Source organism: Onychostoma macrolepis, chromosome 06 (genome assembly GCF_012432095.1).
Source record: "Onychostoma macrolepis isolate SWU-2019 chromosome 06, ASM1243209v1, whole genome shotgun sequence".
In the NCBI taxonomy this organism is placed as follows: domain Eukaryota; kingdom Metazoa; phylum Chordata; class Actinopteri; order Cypriniformes; family Cyprinidae; genus Onychostoma; species Onychostoma macrolepis.
The window spans coordinates 23,866,469-23,889,682 of record NC_081160.1 but is presented as its reverse complement, the minus strand read 5'-3'; the positions used below and the strand labels follow the sequence as shown (position 1 = coordinate 23,889,682).

The 23,214-nt window shown below is 38.1% G+C and overlaps 4 protein-coding genes across 6 annotated transcripts; 2 read left to right on the top strand and 2 right to left on the bottom strand.

Annotated features, from left to right (window-relative positions):
- Positions 1–837: 837 nt before the first annotated feature.
- On the top strand, positions 838–7,777 carry p4htmb (prolyl 4-hydroxylase, transmembrane b). 2 transcript variants are annotated; one of them, XM_058778465.1, is made up of 11 exons: positions 838–1,165; positions 1,420–1,573; positions 1,684–1,786; positions 1,874–1,955; positions 2,662–2,852; positions 3,014–3,110; positions 3,269–3,431; positions 3,580–3,765; positions 3,983–4,073; positions 4,193–4,316; positions 6,452–7,777. In XM_058778465.1, the coding sequence occupies exons 2-11, from the start codon at positions 1,476–1,478 to the stop codon at positions 6,670–6,672; spliced, it is 1,356 nt and encodes a 451-aa protein (XP_058634448.1). In that variant the 5' UTR covers positions 838–1,165; positions 1,420–1,475; the 3' UTR covers positions 6,673–7,777. The 2 variants fall into 2 exon arrangements, with proteins under 2 accessions (XP_058634448.1, XP_058634445.1); XM_058778462.1 differs by having other exon boundaries at positions 1,420–1,786.
- slc26a6l (solute carrier family 26 member 6, like) lies at positions 7,689–14,072 on the bottom strand. The gene is made up of 19 exons (XM_058778509.1): positions 13,939–14,072; positions 13,704–13,843; positions 13,520–13,630; positions 13,179–13,354; positions 12,849–13,013; positions 12,609–12,761; positions 12,190–12,272; positions 11,834–11,981; positions 11,636–11,749; positions 11,471–11,548; positions 11,242–11,337; positions 10,719–10,825; positions 10,533–10,602; positions 10,204–10,296; positions 9,385–9,495; positions 8,614–9,036; positions 8,479–8,533; positions 8,246–8,391; positions 7,689–8,143 (listed from the first exon to the last, which is right to left on the bottom strand). The coding sequence occupies exons 1-19, from the start codon at positions 14,070–14,072 to the stop codon at positions 8,120–8,122; spliced, it is 2,427 nt and encodes an 808-aa protein (XP_058634492.1). The 3' UTR covers positions 7,689–8,119.
- Positions 14,073–15,437: 1,365 nt separating this feature from the next.
- Positions 15,438–19,117, top strand: kbtbd12 (kelch repeat and BTB (POZ) domain containing 12). The gene is made up of 6 exons (XM_058778453.1): positions 15,438–15,592; positions 15,860–17,036; positions 17,229–17,499; positions 17,716–17,866; positions 18,183–18,380; positions 18,519–19,117. The coding sequence occupies exons 2-6, from the start codon at positions 15,955–15,957 to the stop codon at positions 18,686–18,688; spliced, it is 1,872 nt and encodes a 623-aa protein (XP_058634436.1). The 5' UTR covers positions 15,438–15,592; positions 15,860–15,954; the 3' UTR covers positions 18,689–19,117.
- A 200-nt stretch (positions 19,118–19,317) lies between these two features.
- LOC131542118 (interactor of HORMAD1 protein 1) lies at positions 19,318–22,599 on the bottom strand. 2 transcript variants are annotated; one of them, XM_058778460.1, is made up of 8 exons: positions 22,347–22,599; positions 22,064–22,153; positions 21,749–21,905; positions 21,376–21,527; positions 21,201–21,249; positions 21,011–21,098; positions 20,711–20,808; positions 19,318–20,603 (listed from the first exon to the last, which is right to left on the bottom strand). In XM_058778460.1, exons 2-8 carry the CDS (start codon positions 22,117–22,119, stop codon positions 19,581–19,583), a joined length of 1,623 nt encoding a protein of 540 aa, XP_058634443.1. In that variant the 5' UTR covers positions 22,120–22,153; positions 22,347–22,599; the 3' UTR covers positions 19,318–19,580. The 2 variants fall into 2 exon arrangements, with proteins under 2 accessions (XP_058634443.1, XP_058634444.1); XM_058778461.1 differs by lacking the exons at positions 20,711–20,808; positions 21,011–21,098.
- Positions 22,600–23,214: the final 615 nt, after the last annotated feature.

Genomic DNA, 23,214 nt, shown 5'->3' with positions numbered 1-23,214 from the left:
AAGGCTTGTCCTACATGATTCCAATGTATTTTTGTATCTTATGTTAAATGGAAAAATGTACTGAAAGACATGTATAATCCTTCTGTAGAAAAACCTATTAAGCTGTGACAGAGCTAGCCATTACTTGCTTTAAAACCACATTAGCATCCAGCAAATGACTCACACAAGCCACATCGACAGAATTCTCTCAAAAATGTTTTTAAAAGCCTGCACCAAATATTAGAAAAGAAACACAATTTCTGGGGAACTCTAAGCAGTAAACAAAATTATTTTTAATTTAACTCCCTATTTTATTAAATCTCTCCTTTAGATACGATATCTATGACCACTAGGGGTTGCTAAGCGCTACTTCTCGATCTAAGCTGCAGTACAACCACGTCTTTCAGTTCTACATTCCCTCGATTCGGTTCTTTCGAGCAGTTCATTTCAAAGAACAGGTTCATAAACGCTATTAAATAATTAATTTACATTACTTGGTTTTTGTGCATTCTATACTTGTTGAGTCAAGTTTTTATGCGTGTTAATAAAACTGCCACACAATCAATTTCCAGTAGCCTATTTAACATTCTGCTATTCGACTAATTTTCTTTTCACTTTACTAATCAAAACTCCTCTCCAAATTACTAGCTTACTTATTGGTTACAAATCGTCCATCGTTCAGTCCGATTCATCAACGGATCATTCTGGGCTGCGTTTCTCAAAAGCATTAAAATCACGATCAAGGTTTACGATGCTTTTGGGAAGCGCAGCATAGATCAGGTCCGTGTCCCTGTTCATCAACCGACTCCCTAAAAGATTCGATTCCAAAGAACGGCTCATTAGAGAATCGGACGTCGCCACACAGTCAGTGGGAGATGAGCAGTACGTTGGAGATGCAGCAGTTGTCAGGAGAATGGCGTCCCTCGAAAGTCCAGTCAGCTGCACGTTCACTTCGAGATGCAGAGCTAAGGAAACTGGCGGATAAATTCTAATCATTATAAGCAGACACTACAAGACACTCATTACAGGGATTTTGAAGAGAATGAATTTCAAAATGGTCCGCTCGGAGGAGACTAGAAGCTGCGCAGTTGCTATAATCACGCGTCTCGATGTAAACAAGAGAGTGAATGTTGACAACTGGAAGTGCTGAATAAGCCAGAGAGTGTCACGCTACCACAAGCCGGAGGTACGCTTATACTGACAGAATAAAATGTCTTTATACGCAGTTTAAATGCGCGGGTGTTATCGAGCACATTTTGCTATCTGTTTGCGTAGTTAATAAGCTTGTTACAAAAGTAGCCTTTTTAGCAGGTTAGCCAGGCAGCTACTCTTCAGGGTGACGTCTGTTTTAATGCGGGATTTTCTATCTGTCAAATACCAGCTGTGGCTTGTGTCGTAATATTCTTTTGAAAACAGATTGAAATAGTGTATTTTAAACAGATCAATAAAAGTCTCGTCTGTCAAAATGATGGAACCCCAGGACAATATTGAGGAGGATGACACCGCAGCATCAGCACCGCCACCACCGCGATCTCTGCCCCGTCGGCGCGTCCCTCTGCAGAAGAGCAGCGTGTGTTCTCGCTCCTACTTCATGGTGGTGATGGTTTTTTTCCACGTTTATATAATCAATGTCATTGCACTTCTGCTCTATGTTCATTATAATAACGGCACTAACGCGATAACGCCAAACCGGGATTTTACAAGCAGAGACAACAGTCCTAAAGTTACTGGAGCGTCTAATCCTCAGACCCCTGCAGACTCTGGCTTCCCTCGAAATATGTTTCTTCCTCGCATTGAAGGAATACGGGTAAAGAGTATAAGATGATTTGGAGCCCTGTGAGTACTGTCATGTTCTTTGGTCTTCCAAAAACTACAAAGTCTTTTTCATTTTTAGGTGGGCCATGTCCAAAAAGTGTCACTGGTGCCAGGGAAAGTCCATGAGATGAAGACACTCAGTCTAAAGCCCCTTCTGTTTGGTAAAGATATGTTGCTGGAAAGGAATAGTTCACCCAAAAAATAAAAACGCCATTCATGTTGTTCATAACCCGTATGATTTTCTTTTCATACGTTATGTTTTCGTAGTTATATTTTACTATATTTTATATTTTACAATCATTTTAATTCTAAGAGAATAGTGAAGTCCACACCACAGTTATAACAATAACAGCAGAAAGTAACTTTATCTTTGGAATGGAATCTTTTTCTGAATTATTTTTCCAGCTGATGAACTATATAAACACTCACTGACAGCCAATCAAAATAGAAAAGAGCTTGAACATTTAAAACAGCAGACGACTTAATCACGAGTGCATGCTTATAATAAACTAAATGCATATCATCCCATTGTTATTATACTTGGTGTGAAAGAACCTTAATAAAGCTTATAATGTTCTATTTTCAGACTGTTCCCTTGCCCCTGTGTAAAACAATTCAATGAAACAATTTACATCCAAAAAAATGCATTGATTTCATTAACAAAAATGTTTCATTAATGATTCCCAGTATGCTCAAACATGAATGAGGGGTATCTTTGAGGTCATTTCTATTTTTGGGTGATCTGTTGAAATGAAAACTCAAGTTTCTTGTTGAGGCATGCATTGTTTGCTGTCTAAGTGTTTTTTTGTTTGTTGATTCCTTCATCTGCATGAAACATCATTGTGGCTGTGTTTGTGTTGGCTGCAGAGATCCCTGAGTTTCTGTCAGAGGAGGAGTGTGGTGTAGTTGTGCGTCTGGCTCAGCTGAAGGGTTTGATGGAGAGTCAGGTTATGGTCCCTGAAGGTCAAGAGGAACTTAATCAGCAGCTCAACCTCACTCCTGAGGAAATCTTCAATTTCCTTGACCTCAACCAAGATGGCCAGCTACAACCGCATGAGGTCTGTTGGCAGTCGTCAGTGTCTGTTGAGCCTTAGTTTTGCAGTTTGGCAATGCTGACAAAATGTAATGTGTGGATATATCTTTGGTTTTATCTCTGTTTGTGTTTGTGCATTTACATTATGTGTAATCTGTAACTTGATTGCCGTATTTTCTGGTGTAGATATTGACACACTCTCGAGTGAGAGATGGAATCTGGTTAACCTCTGAGAACCTTAAGGAAATCTATGATGGCCTAAAGGTTGATCAGGATGGAAATGGTAAAGACCGAAGCTGGAGATCTTATTTGAACATTGCAGCTTAACTGCAGATATCCGATAAGAGGACACTCAAAAGATACAAAGATCATAGATCGCCAATACTTGCTAAATTTGAGTGCCCATGTGTATGTTTTGAGCATATGTCTCTTTTGACACAGGTCTCTTAAATTTAGAGGAGTTTAGGCATCTGAAAAGTGATGCCTTTCAGCGTTTTCTGCTACAGCGTGGGGTGGAGAGGAGCCAGCTGGTGAGGAACAGCAGACACACCTGGCTCTACCAGGGTCAGGGAGCACATCAGGTTCTTCAAGACCTCCGCAAAAGGTGTTCCTTATTTGCTCTCCTATTGTTCACCCATCAAGTGTGCTGACATACAGCTTTTCAAAATCCGCTTATGTGCTTTCTTCATGTATCTCCTCCCGTCCATTCTTCTCAGTTTGTATTAATGCTATATCTCTTTATGTCTTTCAAGAGTCACTCGTTTAACACGACTACCATCCTCACTGGTAGAGTTAAGTGAACCTCTACAAGTGGTGCGTTATGAGCAGGGTGGCCATTACCACGCTCATCATGACAGTGGGCCAGTGTATCCTGAAACAGCCTGCACACACACTCGCCTCGCTGCCAATACCACCTCCCCATTCCAGACATCCTGCAGGTAAGACAAAGAGATTAAGATTAATATTTGACGTGTAATCATATAATGGGATAAATAATATATATGCATTATCACGCAAACAAAAATGTATATAGAACAACAGCATGATTATGAGTGTGATATTGTTTATATCATGTAATGTTAATATCATGTAATATAAATTTCAGACAAAATTTGGTATGTTTTCCCACCCTAAGTAGTATTTTTTTTTTTGCAGGTACATCACAGTTCTGTTTTACCTTAATAATGTAGAAGAAGGGGGGGAGACCACCTTTCCAGTGGCAGATAATAGGACTTACGAAGAAGCGGTGTGTCCTATTGAATAAAGCATCTTTGCATGTGTATTTGTGACTCAGATGCAAGAATGCAAAATTTTAAGGACATGCGATAGACAATAACTGGGTGCATGTATCCATGTGTTTCCCAGTCACTGATACAGAATGATGTGGATCTGTTGGACACCAGGAAACATTGTGATAAAGGCAACCTGAGAGTGAAGCCCATTAAGGGGACGGCAGTTTTCTGGTACAACTATCTCTCTGATGGTAGAGGTAATTAACTCATCAGCTATTTTGTAATGCCTTGCTTTATTGTTAATAAAATTATTAAAAATCATTTTCAGTAATTGAAGTAAAGCTGAAATAAAATATTAATAATATTAAGCAAGAAATTTGAAAAAAACAGACAAAAATTTGAAATAAGCTGAAGCACTAAAACTATAAAAACAAAGCTTTATAAAAATATTTAATAATTAGTTAATACAAAATGACAGAAACACATGAAAATTGCATAAACTTAATTTACAAAAATGAAAGCCAATTCAAAATTTTTATAAATATTAAAATAATATATAAATAATTCTAAAATAACACTGTTTTGGAATAAAGTTAAGTGAAAACTAATGGTAGTGTGTAATATTAGTGTATTGTTAGTTATCCTTAAATTCTATCTGCCTAATCATTGTTTGATACAAAACATCATGCTGTGGTATAAAAATGTTTCTAAAAGGTGTTACTCAGCTTAAGTGAATGATGAATTTGTGATAAATTACAAACTTGCAGTACTGTAGATACAGTAGAGTTCAGAAGCATGACTTTTCTAATTTAAAGGGGTCATATTATGCTGTTTTAAAGATCATTATTTTGTGTATTTGGTGTAACAGAATATGTTGACATCCTTTAATGTTCAAAAAACACATTATTATTCAAATACTGTACATTATTGTAGTTCCTCTATGCCCCGCCTCTCTCAAACGCGTCTTTTTCTACAAAGCCCCTCCTTCCAACAAGCACACTCTGCTCTGGGGTGCGTTTCCCAAAAGCATCGTTAGCTAACTATGGTTGTTAGTTCCATTGAACTCTATTGGTAGCGACGGAACTTGTGACCATAGTTGTTTTTGGGAAACGCACTCCTGATTGGCCAGCTGACCCAGTGCATTGTGATTGGCCGAACACCACAAGCACACTTCGAAATTGTAACACCCCTTACCATAATCGCAAGCTTCAGCTTTCAAAATAAATGTAAAGACAGTTAATAATGTCGTTAGTTTTACCATCAGGTCAAGCCCCAGAGGGGAACAGAGTCGCGTGACAGACACAGTGATGATGATGCCCGTATGTATTTGCAGTACACAAGCGGCGATTAAGACAGCTGACTTCACTGTGATGTGACCCTGTCTCTCTCTCACATGCACACACACACACACACACACACACGACACGACACTCTTCATGGTGCGAAACTCCTTATTTGAACAGTCAGAAGCAAATACTTCAACTATTAACAAAACATACTTACAGTCGCTGATTCAGAAGCGCCAGATTGTCATAGCAAAGTCAGAATTGACCCATTTTTTTTAGAAATAGCCTTTGCACAGCCAGCCTTGTACTCTCCTAGGTTCACAAAACTGTCGTCCATAAAATGCGTTGCACAAATTCAAACATTTGGGTTGTGATGTTCTGTTAAGTAATCTTAATGATTCCTAACTGCATCTACTTTCGGAAGGCCAAATAAAGTGCTTTTGCATTGCACAGAAACACACAGCGTCTCCCTGACATGGCTGTATCTACACTACTGCGGTTACTGAAACCACGCCTTCTTTCTTTGCGTGAACATTTGGGCGGCATTACACAAATATTTCCACATTGTGACGTAGACATGTGGGGGCGTGTTTGAATGAGGTGTTTTAGCCCGGTCTGGATCAGCCTTCTCTTTTAGATAGAATAAATCCTCTTGTGGGAGACTTTGAGCTTTGTAACTCTGCAGATCTTATACATGCATAAACTGCCACATAACACACTAAAGAAAAGGAAAAACAGAAATCACATCATATGACCCCTTTAACATTTCTTTTTTCATTACAAATTGTATTATTACCACATCTTGAATGAAAAATGTAACTGAAATATTTATTTAAATTTCAGAATGTCTTTGTTCCCATTTTCTTTAATGATAGCAGGATTCAAGCTGGTATGAACTCCAGAACTGTATTCAAAATCTCTAAATCCATCTCCAGCATTATTTAAGAAAGATCCAGGGAGCATCTTGTGGAGTTACATTTGGTCATGAATTTCTTTAAATGTCATTTTAATGTGGTTTCACACTACTGATTGACCCCCACTGTGAGAAGTTACTGTATCTAGAAAATGTTGTTCATTATCTTGTTGTGCCGTGCCGCCCTCTGTAGGTTGGGTTGGTGAACAAGACGAGTATTCTCTTCATGGTGGCTGTGTGGTGACACAAGGGACTAAGTGGGTTGCCAATAATTGGATTAATGTCGATCCAGACTACCAGCGGCAAGCACGCTACCAACAGTTTGTTTCTCAACAACAAGAGACACAAGAGCAAGAAGAACTCATTTCAGAACTGAACTCAGACCAGCACATAGAAAGACACCAAGACCTATAAACACATGCATAATTCCAGGTACAACAATGCACATATATATACATTCACTTCTGTGTTACAATCTATGTATAGTCATTCACTTCCTCTTTCACACACACATCCAGACACACAGTTCATTGCCTCTGCATCACTCATACACCCTGAAGCACTGACCTCGTACCAACAAACACAAAAATACACTCGTCCTTTGTACTGTATGTTTGGGTCGCTCTTCCCTAAGTACACACATTTGCACACTAGAAATGTAGCCCTCCCAACATTTCTTCATTTTCAGAATTGAATGAGCTTTACTTAACCTCCAGCAGTCCCAGTGTTGGAGCTGGAACTTTTGTTGGGTTGGATTCAGGGATAAGCAGCCTGAGATTTATGCAATTGTGAAAGACAATGCTACTGTTCCTAATGTAGATATTTGAAGGCATTATTATTTATTTTCATGGGAATGCAGCCATATTCGACGACTTTGTTTACATACAGAATGACACTCTACTGTACCTTCCAAAGGCCATACACACCGCAGCTACTTGCTAATACAGTAATAGTAAATAGAAGTGCATACGAGATGTGTAGCTCTTCCCTGTACATGTTTTGACTTGCGATTTTGGTGAATTGCAGCAAATAAACCGCTGTCAGTGTAAAAGCAAACTTCACAATTGCTGGAGGATGTAGTGTGTACTGGCCAAAGAGTGTGGGAAAAAATGTATGTTATTGCTTTCTACTGAAGTGACATTTACACTGACATCTGAATCACCGAACATTTGAGGAAAGTTATCTGCAGGGACACTCATGGACTACAGGTTAGTTTAATTATAACTTTTAACAAAAAATTATTAAGAGTTTTAACTAGGCATCTAGTCAGCCTCCATCTCTGGCAGTATGTTTCTTACACTTATTTCCTCTCAGATGTTCCTTGGAAAGAAGCATGTAAAACTTGCACAATCTGTATGATTTGTTTGTATTTCAATCAGTTATTTTGTAATGTTTTTTCTTTGTTAATTGCAGTGCATCCAAAGACTGAGTGAGGTTAACTTATTTTATTTATTTGTTGTATTGATTGTTGCTGTTAAAATGCACAGAATCACTTTGTCAAATAAATTAAACTGACCAATCAGAGACTAGGTTGTTTTCTTTAAAACAAACAAACAATCTAACATTGCATTTTCTATTTTAACATTTGACATTTTGCAAACAAATTCTCATAAAATGGTATCTGTATAATTCATAAAAATACTTCACCAGTTAAAAAAAAAAAAAAATGCAACACAAACATATTAAATAAATTTAAAAGCCTGTTTTATAATCAAATGAGAAAAAAAGAAGTAACAGATGTTTCATTAGCGTCAACTCCCGAGCCAAATTCTATTTGGAACTTCATGAAGAGGTTTAGTTTTTTTATATAGCTTTAATAAAATCGAAAGGGCTTGTAGAAGAAGAAATCAGATGACTTCTATCATAGTTGGGTCCCAGTCATATCCTAAAATCAGAAGTTTAAAATCATGTATATAACTCATTTATATATTCCACAATAATTCCATGTACTGCATACTGTAAGAGAATGTGATATTGGTGAACCTACCAGAGCATTCTCATAGCTGTGGACGATGTCAGCTCCCCGATGCTTGAGACAATACAGAACTGCATCGTGTACAGTAGCAAAGACACGTCCTTCAGTGATGACATCAGAGAAGAAGCCACCACGTTCAAGCTGTTCCACCACCAGTGCTTGGGTGAAAACAAAGCATAGCCCAGATATTTTGCAATCATTCACTAAATGAAACATTCTAAAACAGTTCACTGTGACACTCTTACCTTGACAGCCTGCCAAGTAGATATCCACGCCAATCTCGCCAAAATCATGGAATATCTACAGTAAGAGATGGTGATGAGAGCTCGGTTGCAGTGCACAGTCACTTTTCTCAGTGGGACTTTTGAATCACTACTTACATTTCTTAATGTCTTAATGGCAACAGTATCAATAAAGTTAGCAGTGGAGAAATCCAAGATGATGGAATGGATGTCCCAGGTCCACTTCCCCAGGGATCCCAGAGAAACCCTCTCTAGGTCCCGGCTTAAAGTGTCCTCGCTGCTGGAGTCCAGAGTGGTGGTGTCCCCATCATGTAGATCTGACACTGACCCCAGGGTGGCGGTGTCAGGGTCAGTGCCCTTAAGGTACATCCAGGTGTGATGGCCATCAGATGTCCTTGCTGTCTCAGGTATTACAAACACTGTACTGTTTTTCCGTTCTCTCCAGCTAAGCTCTACCTCTCTGTGTATGTCTCCATTCGTTTCCTTCAACTGCCCTGCTTCCTCTTCCACTGAAAATACAGCTTTTTTGGATCGCTGAGAGGCTTCCCTGAAAGCTCTTTTCTGTAAAGAAAAATTTAATTATGATTACATGTTGATAAGCTGGTGTGATACTACAATATACACAGCACACATATAATAAATACAATATGATTTCACTAAGATCATTAGAATGCATTATGGAACCACCTTTTCCACAAAGGTGAAGCTGCCTTATAATTGGGACAAAATGAGGTATCTGATCTCTGTAGGCAGCTCACTAGGTATTTGGAACAAAGCATAATAGTACAGGATTGGGTTTAGCTCATGCTAATGGAGCAGTAATATTATTTTATAGCATATATGCTATATATTATAACAATATTATATAGCATATAATAACCATGAAAACTATTAGCAGAGATCATCTACCTGTCTTTTAGCCTCTCTTCGGGCTCTTCGCTCTGCTCGCCTCTCTCTGCGTCTCTGCTTGGCCTCCTGTCTGCGCTTATAGGTGAGCATTTTCCCGATGTCCAGTCCACTCTTTGCATAAACAACAGCAATTGATATGCATTAGCAAAAATAATATAGGTAGACAGTGGTTCTCAACTAAAGGCCCCCATTGTTCACAACAATATTCAAAGGTCCCCTAGCCATAGTTTTGTTTTCAAAACTTATTTTAATCTACGGCAACTCATTTCTGTAAATAAAAAAATATATAATTAATAATATAATAATAATTTAAATAAAATAAAAATGTAAACTTCAGCAATCCAGGCAGTTTACATAGATAGTTTACATTTAAGGAATCCAGAAGTTTTATTTTTTACTCACAATTTGTACATGACAAAATATTTTAGAGCATGCACAACTAGTAAAAATGTATATTCATTATAAAAATGCCCATGGTATGTTAACATTTTATTAATTTACATGATTTCTATAGAAAAAGTCTAGAAAACATGCTTTTAAAAATGTATCAAGGTTTTTCAACTTTCAAGTGAAGTTTCTTCAAAGGAAACAAACCATTTTAAGGGTAATAAAAAAATAAAATAAAAAACAAAACAATTTAATTATTATAACTATTTGAAATGGTTTTAGTTTAGTTTAATGCTTGTTTTTTGTCTTATTATAAATAACTTTAAGTCACCTTTTGGATGGAATGCCCCTTTGTGGGCCCCGGCCCCTGACATTCCACTGTACTGAAAATATATGCTTTATGGTTACCAAGTTCAAATTAAAAATATTTACCTTTTTTTTAAGGGCCTCAAGATAAAGTTCAGCATTAGCGAAGTACATGGTGGCAGAAGAGCGAAATATGGTGATACCTGGTACCTCCCTTACCTGCAAAACACAAAGCATGTTTGTGATAGATCTGCTTAGGTAGATACATTGATTACAAAAGGTCACATTGGGGTAATGAAGGCTAGTTTGCTTTTAAAACTGTCGTGGAGTTACAGTGGTAATTGAGTTTAAATAAACATAACTAATTATTATGCAAATCATTAAAAATGGTGCACAGTTCAACATTACAGTGAAGTCCTGTCTGCTAAATGGATAAATATCCATGTAAATCTCACCTCCTTATGTGTCTCCATATCTAGATACAGCTCAGTGCCAGGGAGGTGTCCCAGCAGTGAGTAACTGGGCCTGAGAGACAGAAAGAAGTCATGCGATAAGGTCAGACATGATGCAGTAAGAGAATAGAGCAGATGACAGTAGTGAGAAACACTGCTGAATGATTAGAAGAAGGGAAAGACTCCGACCGCTGAGTTCTGAAGATAACAGTCAGCAGAGCAAAACCCATGGAGGCACCAAGACCCATATCCAAATTAAAGAGCACAGTGGACACATATGTCACCGACCAGATCAACTACAAACACAAAAAAAGAGCGGAGAAATGAATACGTACACTAACAAACCAGCAATCGTGGAAATTATCAACAGAATTAAATATTAGTGGTGCTTATATGCAAAAGTCATCAGCACAATGCCTGTTTTCTATGTGTGTGTGTGTGTGTGTGTGTGTGTGTGTGTATTTTAAATCACATTGCTATGTGATACTATTACTATGGGTTTTTTCAGACATTTTATGATCCTCCAGGCAAAGTTTGATCACTTGGAAAATAAAAAACACCCCCCCTTTTTGAGGCACGCAATCTGTCTTCATGAATATAACGCTGCAGGACAAGTTTAATACTTTGTATAGAGGTTCGGATAAAATCTCAGTAAGCACCACTAAATACTTGTAGCTGAAAAAATACCTTTTATGACTTTAGCATAACTTACCAGATCAATCTTACTACTACGCCACAGTGTGACTATGTCGTAGTACTGCTTGAACATTCCCTTCAAATTCACAAATACAATAGCAGCAAGAACTGCCTAGACAGACACACAAAGAATGTAAATTGTAGTCACACTTTATTCATAGCTCATACCAAAATAATGAATCTAAATAAAGCACAAATAAATTGGTAATCTGACTAACAGACCTCACAGAGGTTTGTTGACATACCTTGGGCAGCTCTTGAAAAAGGGAGCCTAACTTTAGTACCGTCACCAGTACTATTACAACAGACACTACTCCTGCGATCTAAAACAACGCAATGTGATGAACAAACATACAGTAGATATAAAAATGCATGCATTCATAGAGTTTGTACAAGTGCATTTGTCTTGCCTGTGTCTTGCCTCCTGTACTTTCCTGTATGAGACTGCGAGACATTGAAGCACAAACTGAAAAACACTGGAAAAAACCTCCAACTGTATTACTGAGACCCAAAGCCACCAGCTCCTATAACACAGTGAGAGAAAAACAGAGATCAGCAGTGCATTGACATTATCTGTTTATCCATATGAGTTATTTTGATTTACCCACTTGGTTGCTGTCTACTTTGTAACCATGTTTGAGAGCGAAGGTTTTGCCCAAAGAAATAGAAATTGCATAACCAACAATGGCCATGGCAAAAGCATCCAACACCACCTCAGAAAAGACACTGGCGTTTGGAATGCTGGGAGGCTGAAGTCTGAGAAAACACATCAGAATTACCAAAATAATGCATGTGTTATAGAAATATCACCGTCATAGAACCATTTCTGCAATATTTTATGATATAGAACTTGATTTGAAGGAAATTTGACTAGTGGTGCTTGTCATGACATTGCCTGCACGCACCATTAAAAAAATACTTTTTATTAAAAAAACAACAACATATTTTAGATGTGAAAACTCACCCACTTGGGATCTCACCAACAACTGATATCTTATAGGTTTCATTCAGACGAGTGTAGAATGATATTACTGTCGCCATTACAATCTAGCATAAAAACATACACATTTCATGAGCAAAGGATAAAATGATGTTAATGATTCCTGTGTAGTGAATGAGAAGCCAGACTAGTTGCAATTAGTTATTGCTAAGAGATATGATGCAAACACTATAATGAAGAGAGTCGAAATGCTGACTACACAGATTAATAACAGAGAGGGCATTAAGGACAGGCACTACTGATATATACAGAGTCACTAAATAGTAAAGATTTAATGAATCCTATAAAACAAAAATAGTACAATTTATGGATAGGACTGAATAAAACAATGAAGAAGAAAAGCAGATGGTATTTAAAACTGCCATTTCTCATTGATTACATACAGTGCAGAGCTCCACCGGAATAGGCACCAGCAGTTTTTGCCTGAGCGCAGTGTTAAGCTCTTTGGCAGTGATGAGAACCACAATGGACACAACACTGGCCAGCAGAGTTGGGAGATGAGTCTCTGGCAACAGCATAAACAAGTCTGCTAAAGTCTGCACAGAGAAATTACAGAGAATTAATCCTTAGGTCTATATGCCTTCAGGCATGCACATCCAATGCATGAATTTGATTGTACTCACATAGACAATAGACAGCGGTCCACTGAAGCGCTTAGGTGAGACTCCGAGGATGTACTTTAACTGGGCTACTACAGCATGAGTAGAGGCAGCTGTGGTATAACCTCTGACCAAAGGCTCTGAGAGATACGTACCAACAAACCCAAACTGCACCAACCCTAATACAAACTATGAGTGAGAATACAAGATTGTATTAAACTGAGACAATAAACTGAGACATTATAATTCATGATATTTAAATGGACCTCTGTATACAATATAATGTTGTTGGTTAAGGCATATACATTTTTGTGTGTAAGCATCAGCCTGTGTTTATATGTGTGTGTTTATCACCTGAATAAGTCCTCCCAGTACAGTGGCAGCAGCAGCAACCTGCACTCTGTAGAAGTCTCTAGATACGATATCCACCTTCTCAGTCACATTAGTGCAATTGTGAATAAGGAAATTTGAATCAGGGGCCAGTCTCTCTGTCACACTGCCAATCATAATACTGAGGATGGTAAATGTGCCTATGCGAACACAAACACATAAATACAAGTCAAAGCTTTATGAGCATCAAAAATAGAAAACTTGACAATTCAAAGAGAATTTATACAGAAAACAATGCATTTTGACTAAATCAAATCAACTGAGGTCAACAGGTTTCAGTAGCATTCAAAGATAAATGATCTCACCTACAGATATGTGTCTGGAGGTCCCAAAAATAAAATAAATTAATGGAGGATAGAGGGATGTGTAGAGTCCAAATACTGGAGGCAACGAGGCCAGCAAAGCATATGCCATTCCTAAAACACACAAAATGTTTTAAACAGCCACAAATAAAAATTATATTGTAGGTCATTAAAAACTTGCTTTCACCTTGTGGAAGGTGCATGATGCCCACACTGATGCCAGAGATAAGGTCTGGCATGCCATAATCCCAGATGGAGTAACGGGGTAACCAGGACAGAACAGGCAAGAAACCAACTATGCTACGTTTCAGTCTGGTTGTAGAACAGCTAGAAAGAAAGGAAAAATAAACATAGATTGAAATTGGTGTCAATGCTGCCTAATTTCTTTCGAACAAACCTTTGCTTTAATGGCTGTATCCTACCTGAGTGATTTCTTCAGCTGATGAGCGATGGGAAGGTTGATCTGAGAAGGGTCCATTCTCTGAGATCGCTCTTTCAGCCTCTGTTCATCTATAATCTCTCTCTGTACATGATACTCTGTATGTCCTGAGTCCATTTTCTCTATTTCGTGCTGTATAGCTACTATAAATAGTCTTTGTCAAGACTTAATTACAAACCACAAAATTGCACTGACCTCCGTCTCAATATAACTTCATAAGACTTTCTGCATGCCATCTATGATTTACCTTTAAACCTGTGAGGGTTATTTAAAAGGGAACATAACGGGGTCGGTTTGTATTAAAAAGAGCCCGTGCTTTCTAACAATAATTAACTTAAGAACAAGTAATAGCATGTAATAATTTAAATAGATATGTACAATTTCAGAAGAGTTAAATAAGAAAAATAAGCAAACAAAAATATATACAATGTGCATGTCTTTATAGGAATAAAATAAGTGTAACAAACTGATACAAACTGGTAACAAAGTTCTATCTTCAACTCTTTCAACTGTCTTATTTTAGTGCAAATGCTGACTCAGACTTTCCTCTCTTCTTCATTAGTCGCTAGTTTTTTAACTGATGAACTGCAATGGAAACTTTTTTCTGTTCCGGTAGAGTTTTCCATTGTGTTGTGCAGCATATTATGAATTGATGACTTTAAAAAAGAGGATAGGAAGGGATGTTTTGACGTCATTCATCCTGTAACTTTGCAACACATGAAGTGGTCCTTAAAAGGGCTTAAAATAAATGGGATGGGTTTGTACAGAGGGGTTAAAGGTTTAACATCTCTCCTCTGTGGTTAATATATTAATTAATAATTGAGTAGACTAAAGTTTAGGCCTCTGTACCGATTACACTCATGTTCCTATTTTCATATTCACAAATAAACATCGGGAAGCTACAACAAGAAATCAGTTTGTTTGGAGTTATCATAGTTTGAGTTCAGGGGAAAATTTGTACACACACACAAAAAAAACTCTTTAAAAGGCTTTACATCCCAGAAATAAACCAATCAATAAATGAATGCCACATGTTGGAATAAACATGGCACAGTGTAGAGTTCAAAGGCAAATTTACCAAAAAAAAACAAAAAACTTAAATCTCATAGTTCTGCTTCATCAATAATAAGATAATACTTATATTCAGAAATAGCTATAATTGCATCAAAAGTAATGGTTAAGCTGCATTAAGGAACAAATGCTTACACATAGATCATAGATTGTGTTGTCACTTTAAGAGCATGATGGAGTGAAATTTGACCTCAGCTCTCATGTACTGAGGGCCTTTCCCCCAATTTCATGCCAGAAATACCAAAACATAAGCAATGCAAAGACACTAAGCAAAATGACAATATTTATACACATGAAAAACCTTCTAGACATGCTGTAATATCAAGTAATGTTCAGTGTTCAACAATACTTGTTGAATGTTTTTCTTGTTTCCCCCCTTCCGTAGTTTGACAAATCATGGTCTATAATTAGCACTGTTGCTTAGCTGGAATGGGCATAGAAGGTTGAGCCTGCTCCCTCTCCCAGTGTTTACTGTCAGGAGCAAGGCAGCCAGCGTGTTTGTGTCGAGTGTGGGTAATGGACGAATTGTTGCCTGAAGGCAGACACCACAGGAAGCCAGAGATCTGGTACGATTCACTGATGCATGCGCTAATATAATGCAATAGACTTAGCTTGTTGCCAGTAATGTGACTGATACTGCCTTCTTTTGACATGTTGGAGCATTGACCTGTTTAGCACTGACCCTTAGAGCAAGATAAAATTATTGGTGCATCAAAATGAACTCAATATGATTCTGTGGACTTTCCATTAAAGGGTGCACTAGTATGTTGCTGCTAGTTATCATTTAGCTGCATTGGCTAATAATTTGTCTTGTTTTGTTTTTATCTCTTCAGATACAACTTTTGAAGGTCCTCCAGGATGTATTTAGGCTAATGGTAACACTTCTCTAGTTTTAAGCTATCAAGAGACAAAAACAAAACAAAACAAAATGGATTTGAGAGCCAAGCATGGTTTGACGCTGTTGGAACAGCTAAATCGAATGCGGGATGCTGAGCAGTTAACAGATGTGGTTCTAGTGGCTGAAGGTGTTAGCTTCCCATGCCACCGTGCTGTGCTTTCTGCCTTCAGCCCCTACTTCCGCGTAATGTTCACCTGTGGCCTGCGTGAGTGCACCAACCGTCAGGTGGTGTTAAGAGACATGCCAGCCCCAAGCCTGGCCCTTCTGCTGGAATACATGTACAGCTCCAATCTTCCACTCACCGCAGGCAATGTGCAGGGAATCTCTGTTGCCGCTTTTCTTCTACAGATGGATGATGTTTTCAGTCGTTGTCATATCTACATGATCGACAACATGGATGCTTCCAATTGCCTGGGCATCTATTATTATGCACGTGATCTAGGGGCAGAAGAGTTGGCCGACCAGGCTCAGCGTTATCTGCGACAGCACTTCACTGAAGTGTGCCTTGGGGAGGAAGTGCTGGAGTTGGAGGCACACCAGTTAGGGGCATTATTGGGCTCAGATGATCTTAATGTTTCACGGGAAGAGAGCATTTTGGATGTGGTGATGCGCTGGGTGAACTACCGCCCAGGGGGTATAGGCTCAGAGGCAGAGAACCGGGCCAGGCATCTTCCAGAGCTCTTAAAGAAGGTACGTCTTCCACTGGTGGGTGCAGATTACTTGAAGGGGACTTTGAAACGGAACACAGCACTTTTAGCTGATGCCGAATGTCTTCAGATAATGGAGGACGCAGTTGAAGCAGCGAGGTTGGATTCGGATACTCCACCTCGTCGACTAAAGCTGCGCTATGGCATGGAGACCACAGACCTCCTGCTCTGCATTGGTAATGACGGCGGAGGCATTCGCTCACGTTATGGAAGCTACACAGAGCGTAGCTTCTGTTATGTTCCCAAAACAGGACGGACTCTTTTCATCACCTCCCCAAGATATGGTGATGCACTTGGATATGTCTTTGCTGGGGTGGTGACTGAGAGGAATGACATTATTGTTGCAGGAGAGCTGGGAGCAAGAAGGATGTCAAGGCAGAAAGACAGAAATGTTGAGATTTTCATGTGAGGCTTGACAATAATGACAATAATACTACATATGCTTTCAACATCAAATATATGCAGGCAAACCTTAAACTAATCTGTTGATTAGAGTACCTAAAATTAAGATTAGAAAATGAGATGAAATCTATCACATTATTACAGACAGTAAAATAATTACAGACAAGAATCTAATATTTGCTATGTCCCTTTCAGATACAACAAGGAAGCTCAAGGATCCTGGAAACACTTGAGCTCAGCAGAGTATCGTGATTCTTACGCATTGGGCTCTTTGGGAGAAAACCTCTATTTGATTGGGGGTCAAATGAAACTAAAAAACCAGTACCTCATCACCAACAGTGTTGAGCGTTGGTCTCTACAGGGTGGACCATGGCGTAGTGCTGCCCCTCTGCCCATGCCACTGGCCTATCACACCGTAGTACGGATGAAGGGCCGCCTGTATGTGCTCGGGGGACGGACGCCACAGGTAATATACCAAAATAGTGCAAATTTGTCATCTTTATGGTGCAATCTGCAAATATATTGCACAAGAAGAGTCATGAGAATGTAACATTGATGGTGCAAATGAAATAAATCACTATAATTTGGAAAATAAAAACAAGTGAGGATCAGTAACTGTCTGTTTATTGCCTTCTCTCTTTCCCTCTAATGCACCTGTCCTGCCATGTCTCATGAACGACAGTCATACCGCACAGATGACGAGCCTGACCGTATGAGCAATCGCCTGCTTGAATATGATCCAGAAACCAACAAGTGGAGTGAACTTGGCCCTATGAAGTATTCAAAATACCGTTGCAGTGCAGTTGCACTCAATGGGGAAATCTATGTACTGGGTGAGAATGTTAACAGGATGAGTACAATGTGATAACTTATTTTATATAAAGGATCAATTTTTTTGATTGTGGGTTAATATTTCAATACAGTGAGACCTGTGGATTAACTTAATACTGCTCAACACAAGAAGCTTATGACAGTAGTCATCATTACAATGGTTCACTCACTTTCATGAAAGCATAATCTCACCTATGTGTGAGACCCTGATGTCATTCTTCCAAAATGTTGCTTGTTTCAATTTGACATTTGTTGAAAAAAGTAATAAAAACAACCTAGGCATAGCCCAAGAATGAATTTCAGTGTCTCCTCCTGCAGGTGGTATTGGGTGTGAAGGTGTGGATCGTGGCCAATCACGTCACTGCCTTAATGTATTGGAGATCTATAACCCTGATGGGGATTTCTGGAGGGATGGTCCTCCTTTACCTTGGCCTCTCCTATCACTTCGCAGCAATGCATCAAATGCTGGTGTTGTTGATGGAAAACTTTATGTCTGTGGATACTACAAAGGAGCAGGTAAAATATGTTTTGTAATATCAGTATCAGTTGATTTACTTCAGCCTTCAACCTGATGTTAAATTCATGCAATCACAAAATTCAATTCAACACCCAATTACAATATTTAATTAAACATGTACTCCACTCTTTTCCAAGATCGTCATGATACCATCACTAAAGACATCCTGCAGTTGGATCCCTGGGAAAATGTATGGACTGTGGTGGCAAAGCAGGCTCTGATGCACGACAGTTATGATGTGTGCTTGGTGGCAAATCTGAATCCTCGTGGACTCATGCCCCCTCCTGCTGACTTGGTAGAGGAATGACAACACTATCTATCCAACAGTGATTTCTCATTTAAAATAGAAAAAAAAAAATTTTTCATTCACAAGACAACTGAAAACTGTAGATATAGGAGAGAAAGGCTTTCATAGTTATGAAACAATTTTAATTTACAATGCTGCAAGTGCATTAGTGATTGTAACTATGATGTTTTACATTTTTGGATGTCAGATATATTACCAATAGCTAAGGTATATGGTATGAGTTAAGATATGTGTTGAAGGTTTTGAGATACTCTCACATAATTTACAGCTCAGATTAAATAACACTCCAAGAAGCAGTGCTAAAATATGATGTTACTTTAATAGCAAAGTAAATATGTATTGCAGAGTTGCACAATATAGTACATGTACTGTAACTTTAAGCAGTCAATGCAATTTATTAAACATGTTAACATTGTTAACTTAACAATGGCTAAATCTATGTCAAATTCCAACTGCAAAGAAAGTTGAATATATTTTTAAAATATTTTATACCTGTTGATGTTACACTAGGGTTGTCTAAAATATTTGTAAGACCTAAACAAATTATGCACAAATTTCTCGAATATGACATGCCTAAGTTACAGAATGTGCTTGAATGTTATTGCTTTAGAGTCATACGGCATGAGAAAAACAGAACAAAATTCTTTCAGATGTAGCAAAGTCTGCCTATTTGTCTTTATGTTTTTATAATCCATACTTCAAAAAGAATCAACAAGGTAAAGCAACAGAAGAGGAACATGTCTATAGCAAAGAAAGTGGTTAGAGAACAAGGTTTGCATGTTCACAGGCAATTTCTAAGTTCTAACTTTCAAAAAAATGAACATAGGAGATACTCTAAATAATGTCTCAAATGTAAGTGTAATCAGAATATAGTATGGAAGTATTCTGCATCTTATTCTGAGTCATTAGTGAAGTCAAAAAGCTGCCAGAGGCCACCTTCTCCTTCTATGACACTAGTTTTAGGTTCAGGCACCACATTTTCCCATTCAGACATCTTGTATTCCACCATCATTTGGGAGCTGTCTGTGTCCTCAGACCACAAACTGAAGGGGTTTAGTGGTTGTTCAGCTACACACCTACTGACTGGTGCTACGGTGGCTTGCTGCTGTAGTTTTAAGTGATTCTCTGCAACAGACTTGTTGGTCATTTTCCAGTTGTCACAAAGAGAAGACAAAGGTACTCTGTCTTTTTGTTCACACTGAAGGCCTTCGTTCTGCTGGCTGTCCTTTGAGAAATTTGCTCCTTTTTTTCTCACCGGCTGTCTTTGTGGGAGAACCAGGGCTCTCTTTTTCCCCCTATAATTCAGTGGTTTTTGGCGCCTCTTAGGTATTTTCAGTGGTGGCATCGCATCAGTGACAAATCGGTTCTCTCTCACATGCAGTGGTTTTTCAGGCTTCAGGTCTACATACTGTCCTCCATGGTCCTCTATGGATGCAGTGGACTGAACATCCACAAGTGGGCTTGAAGGTCTGGTCTCAACTAATTGTGTGCCCCATAATCTCTGTGAAGCATCAGGGGAAACCTCCTCTGTGACTACTGTCTGCTGTCTTTCTTCAGGCAGAGCTTGTGCATTTCTGTTTCGTGTCTTCTGTGTTGTGAGTGGACACAGGTTCTGCTCTGCTGGTTTTCCTGAATAAATGACAGGCCTGTTGCATATCATCTTGCTCTTGTGTTCTTTTTCAGCTGATATCACACAGAACCTCTCTAATAAACCAGGTGATGTCTGGACCTCACTGTCAATCATTCTAGCCGAGCCAGGTCCTGTCATCGGCTTGTGAATAGAAATCAAAGTACTAAGCTGAGACAGAATCTTTCCCAGCATGCTCTGCTCCTTGCTCTGCTCTGCTTTCAGATGTTCCAGATCCTGTTGGAGGTTAAGCATGCCTGAGCTCAACTCTTCTGCAGCCAGACTGCTCTATTTAATAGAAAATAAATATTGCTTTATTACCAATGCCAATATAAAATACATTATCGAAAGCTTTGCATCGATTGTCTCTGTTATACAGTATGTGCAGTCCTTACTTTGGCATCCCTGTCTCCCATTTCTATTTGTGTTTGGCTCTGCAGAGTCTCAAACTGACATGTTATACCTTCTTTCACACTGTTTAAATAACCTTCAACTGCAATAGACAACGTAATGTCATAGGTTATAAATAAATAACATTTACAACACTTAAAATTATTTGTAAAATTTGTATCTCATTAAAAAGTATCTTTAATGATATGATATCTGTGGAATTTAGGGTGCCAGCATAGGCTAACTGTTAAGAACCATCTGCATATAGTTAAAAGAATAAACAAAACATAGGAACAAAAACATACTTGTTTTTGAAAAAGTATCCAATTTCTCCATTACAACTTTGGTTATGTCATTACTTCCATCAATGCGATTTAACAAAGTCTGTCTGGTCTAAAAGGGAAGAGGTAAGTCAATTATAGTATTGAAACTATGTGCAATATAAACATTCTAAATGTGTTAAACATGCATGTGTGCCCTAAGTACAATGCTTACATTTTCCAGAGATTCCTGCAGTTGTAGAATTCCATGAGTGAGAATTTCCCTAAAAAGGGAAAAGGTTATATTAAAGAATACGTCGGGACAGAACCAAAGCTACATGAAAAACTGCAATCGGAAACTACAATAGAATAGTTTTTCATTGCACAAGGATTAAGAATAGACTAATTACCTTTCATATTTTTCTTTGGCTTTTCTCTTCTCCTCCTCAAATTTGTCCAACATGCCGACAAATTTGCTACTAGTGAAGTTTGAGATTTTGCCATCACCACCAAACAAAAACGGCTTAGAACTATAACTGCTGGACACCATCATTTCCTTCATCTGTAGAGGATTTAGATCATTTGGAATTAATATGAAACTTAAAATTTTATAACATTTTTCAGACTTGTTCACAATAACAACATCACATTGATTTTCATTTATTAAAGTTTTGTGGACCAAGGAGAAAAACAATCAAGTACATTTTCATTTTATTATTCCAGATAAAACATGGCATGTACTACAGACCAAATAAATAGATAGTTTAGGCCTGAAATATTTACCTCCTGTGAGGTATGCTGAGAACCTCTGCTCTGCCCACTCATCTCCTGAGTAAACCCTTGTGAATTGTCAGGCCACATTTGAGAGCCCAACAGAAACTGGGAGTCACTCAGGCTGGAGTAGTCACTGGTTCCCGGACCCTTAGCAGTTTTTATCCCTCTATACCAAACAGAGCGCAGAATACACATAAACATAAACATAAATATAAACACTACATTATTAGGCCCTATTTTAAGGTAACTGATTGGGTAAGTGTAAATAACAGCAAACGTTAGCTGACAAATCCACTAGTACAGAATTCAGTTATGAGACGTTACCCAGAAGTCGCGGGGATATTCAACATCTCCTTTATATTCCAGACATTGGGCTTCATATCCAGGCTTTCAGTGTCAACGCATTTATTTCCACTAGAAATAATAAACATGAAATCAAAACTACTGCAAAGGACTTGTGTTTTGATTTAAACAATGATTTTTGATTTCAAAAATATAAAAAAATGCATCTGAGCGAATTCCGTCATTAAAGTTCAGCTAGTTTTCATGACTAATCAACTTTAGCAAGAAAACAACCGTTAGTTAATTTCAAAGAAGTGATACTTACCAGAAATGTATTTGTTTGATATGCAGTAATGATTCTGAGGAACCGTAAATAAATTCTGGCGCGAGTTGATGCTGGCGGTTACAGTTTAATGAAGCTACGGGTACTTGACACTCTTTAACAGACCGCTGCGGTTTTCCCGGGCAACGGAATTTAAATAGTTCACGCAGCCAGTAAACACAGTACCTCTTAAGTTCTACATTATTTCTAGGAAAGATCGATAGGTGGCGCTATTTAAGTACTTATAATGTGAGCGAAAATATTGTAGTTTGTATCACAGTATAAATTAATGATATTAGTTTTTTAATGTTTATTTCATTTCAGTTTGTATGCAATTTTTGTATACATCTATTCAGTTATTTATGAAATCATAATTCACTCTGTAATTCATTGTGCACTTCAGTTTATTAAATTGCGTGTTTATAATGACATCATGATGGCATTGTACAGTGTCTCATCAAATACTGTAGCTAAATCTAATAGTTATGTGCTTGCGACATTAAAAAGCTTAGTGCGGTGGTTACTGACTAGTTAACAGCATCTTTCAATTTATACGTGTTGTGGTTCACCATAAACCGAGTCGTTGTTGAGAGCTAATAAACTGTATCCTAGCAACCAAAACCACGAAAGCTAATGTCTTCATAATAAAAGTCATATAGTTTAGAAAATGTAAAGCAACTCATTCTGATATCTCACAATGTCCATTAATTTCATCATGAAAATACACTGATATGTTTTTGAGTAGAAATTATTTTAATGCCACAATGATACATAAAATCTCTAATCTTACAATGATATTAACTTCTGAGATCTGTTTCTTACATTAGTTACTAAATAGAATTCACATCACAACCTAAGCGTAAATTAATAA

Excerpts from the sequence above, each read along its gene's own strand:
- p4htmb (XM_058778462.1), top strand. The coding sequence starts at position 1,445 with ATGATGGAACCCCAGGACAATATTGAGGAGGATGACACCGCAGCATCA. Across the intron at positions 2,853-3,013 it reads GCCAGCTACAACCGCATGAG|ATATTGACACACTCTCGAGT; the intron begins GTCTGTTGGCAG and ends TTTCTGGTGTAG. Across the intron at positions 4,074-4,192 it reads ATAGGACTTACGAAGAAGCG|TCACTGATACAGAATGATGT; the intron begins GTGTGTCCTATT and ends TGTGTTTCCCAG.
- slc26a6l (XM_058778509.1), bottom strand. The coding sequence starts at position 14,072 with ATGGACTCAGGACATACAGAGTATCATGTACAGAGAGAGATTATAGAT. Across the intron at positions 10,297-10,532 it reads ATATGGAGACACATAAGGAG|GTAAGGGAGGTACCAGGTAT; the intron begins GTGAGATTTACA and ends TGTGTTTTGCAG. Across the intron at positions 8,144-8,245 it reads ACAGCTATGAGAATGCTCTG|GATATGACTGGGACCCAACT; the intron begins GTAGGTTCACCA and ends TTCTGATTTTAG.
- kbtbd12 (XM_058778453.1), top strand. The coding sequence starts at position 15,955 with ATGGATTTGAGAGCCAAGCATGGTTTGACGCTGTTGGAACAGCTAAAT. Across the intron at positions 17,037-17,228 it reads AGAAATGTTGAGATTTTCAT|ATACAACAAGGAAGCTCAAG; the intron begins GTGAGGCTTGAC and ends TGTCCCTTTCAG. Across the intron at positions 18,381-18,518 it reads TGGATACTACAAAGGAGCAG|ATCGTCATGATACCATCACT; the intron begins GTAAAATATGTT and ends CTCTTTTCCAAG.
- LOC131542118 (XM_058778460.1), bottom strand. The coding sequence starts at position 22,119 with ATGAAGCCCAATGTCTGGAATATAAAGGAGATGTTGAATATCCCCGCG. Across the intron at positions 21,250-21,375 it reads GCCAAAGAAAAATATGAAAG|GGAAATTCTCACTCATGGAA; the intron begins GTAATTAGTCTA and ends TTCCCTTTTTAG. Across the intron at positions 20,604-20,710 it reads TGGGAGACAGGGATGCCAAA|AGCAGTCTGGCTGCAGAAGA; the intron begins GTAAGGACTGCA and ends TCTATTAAATAG.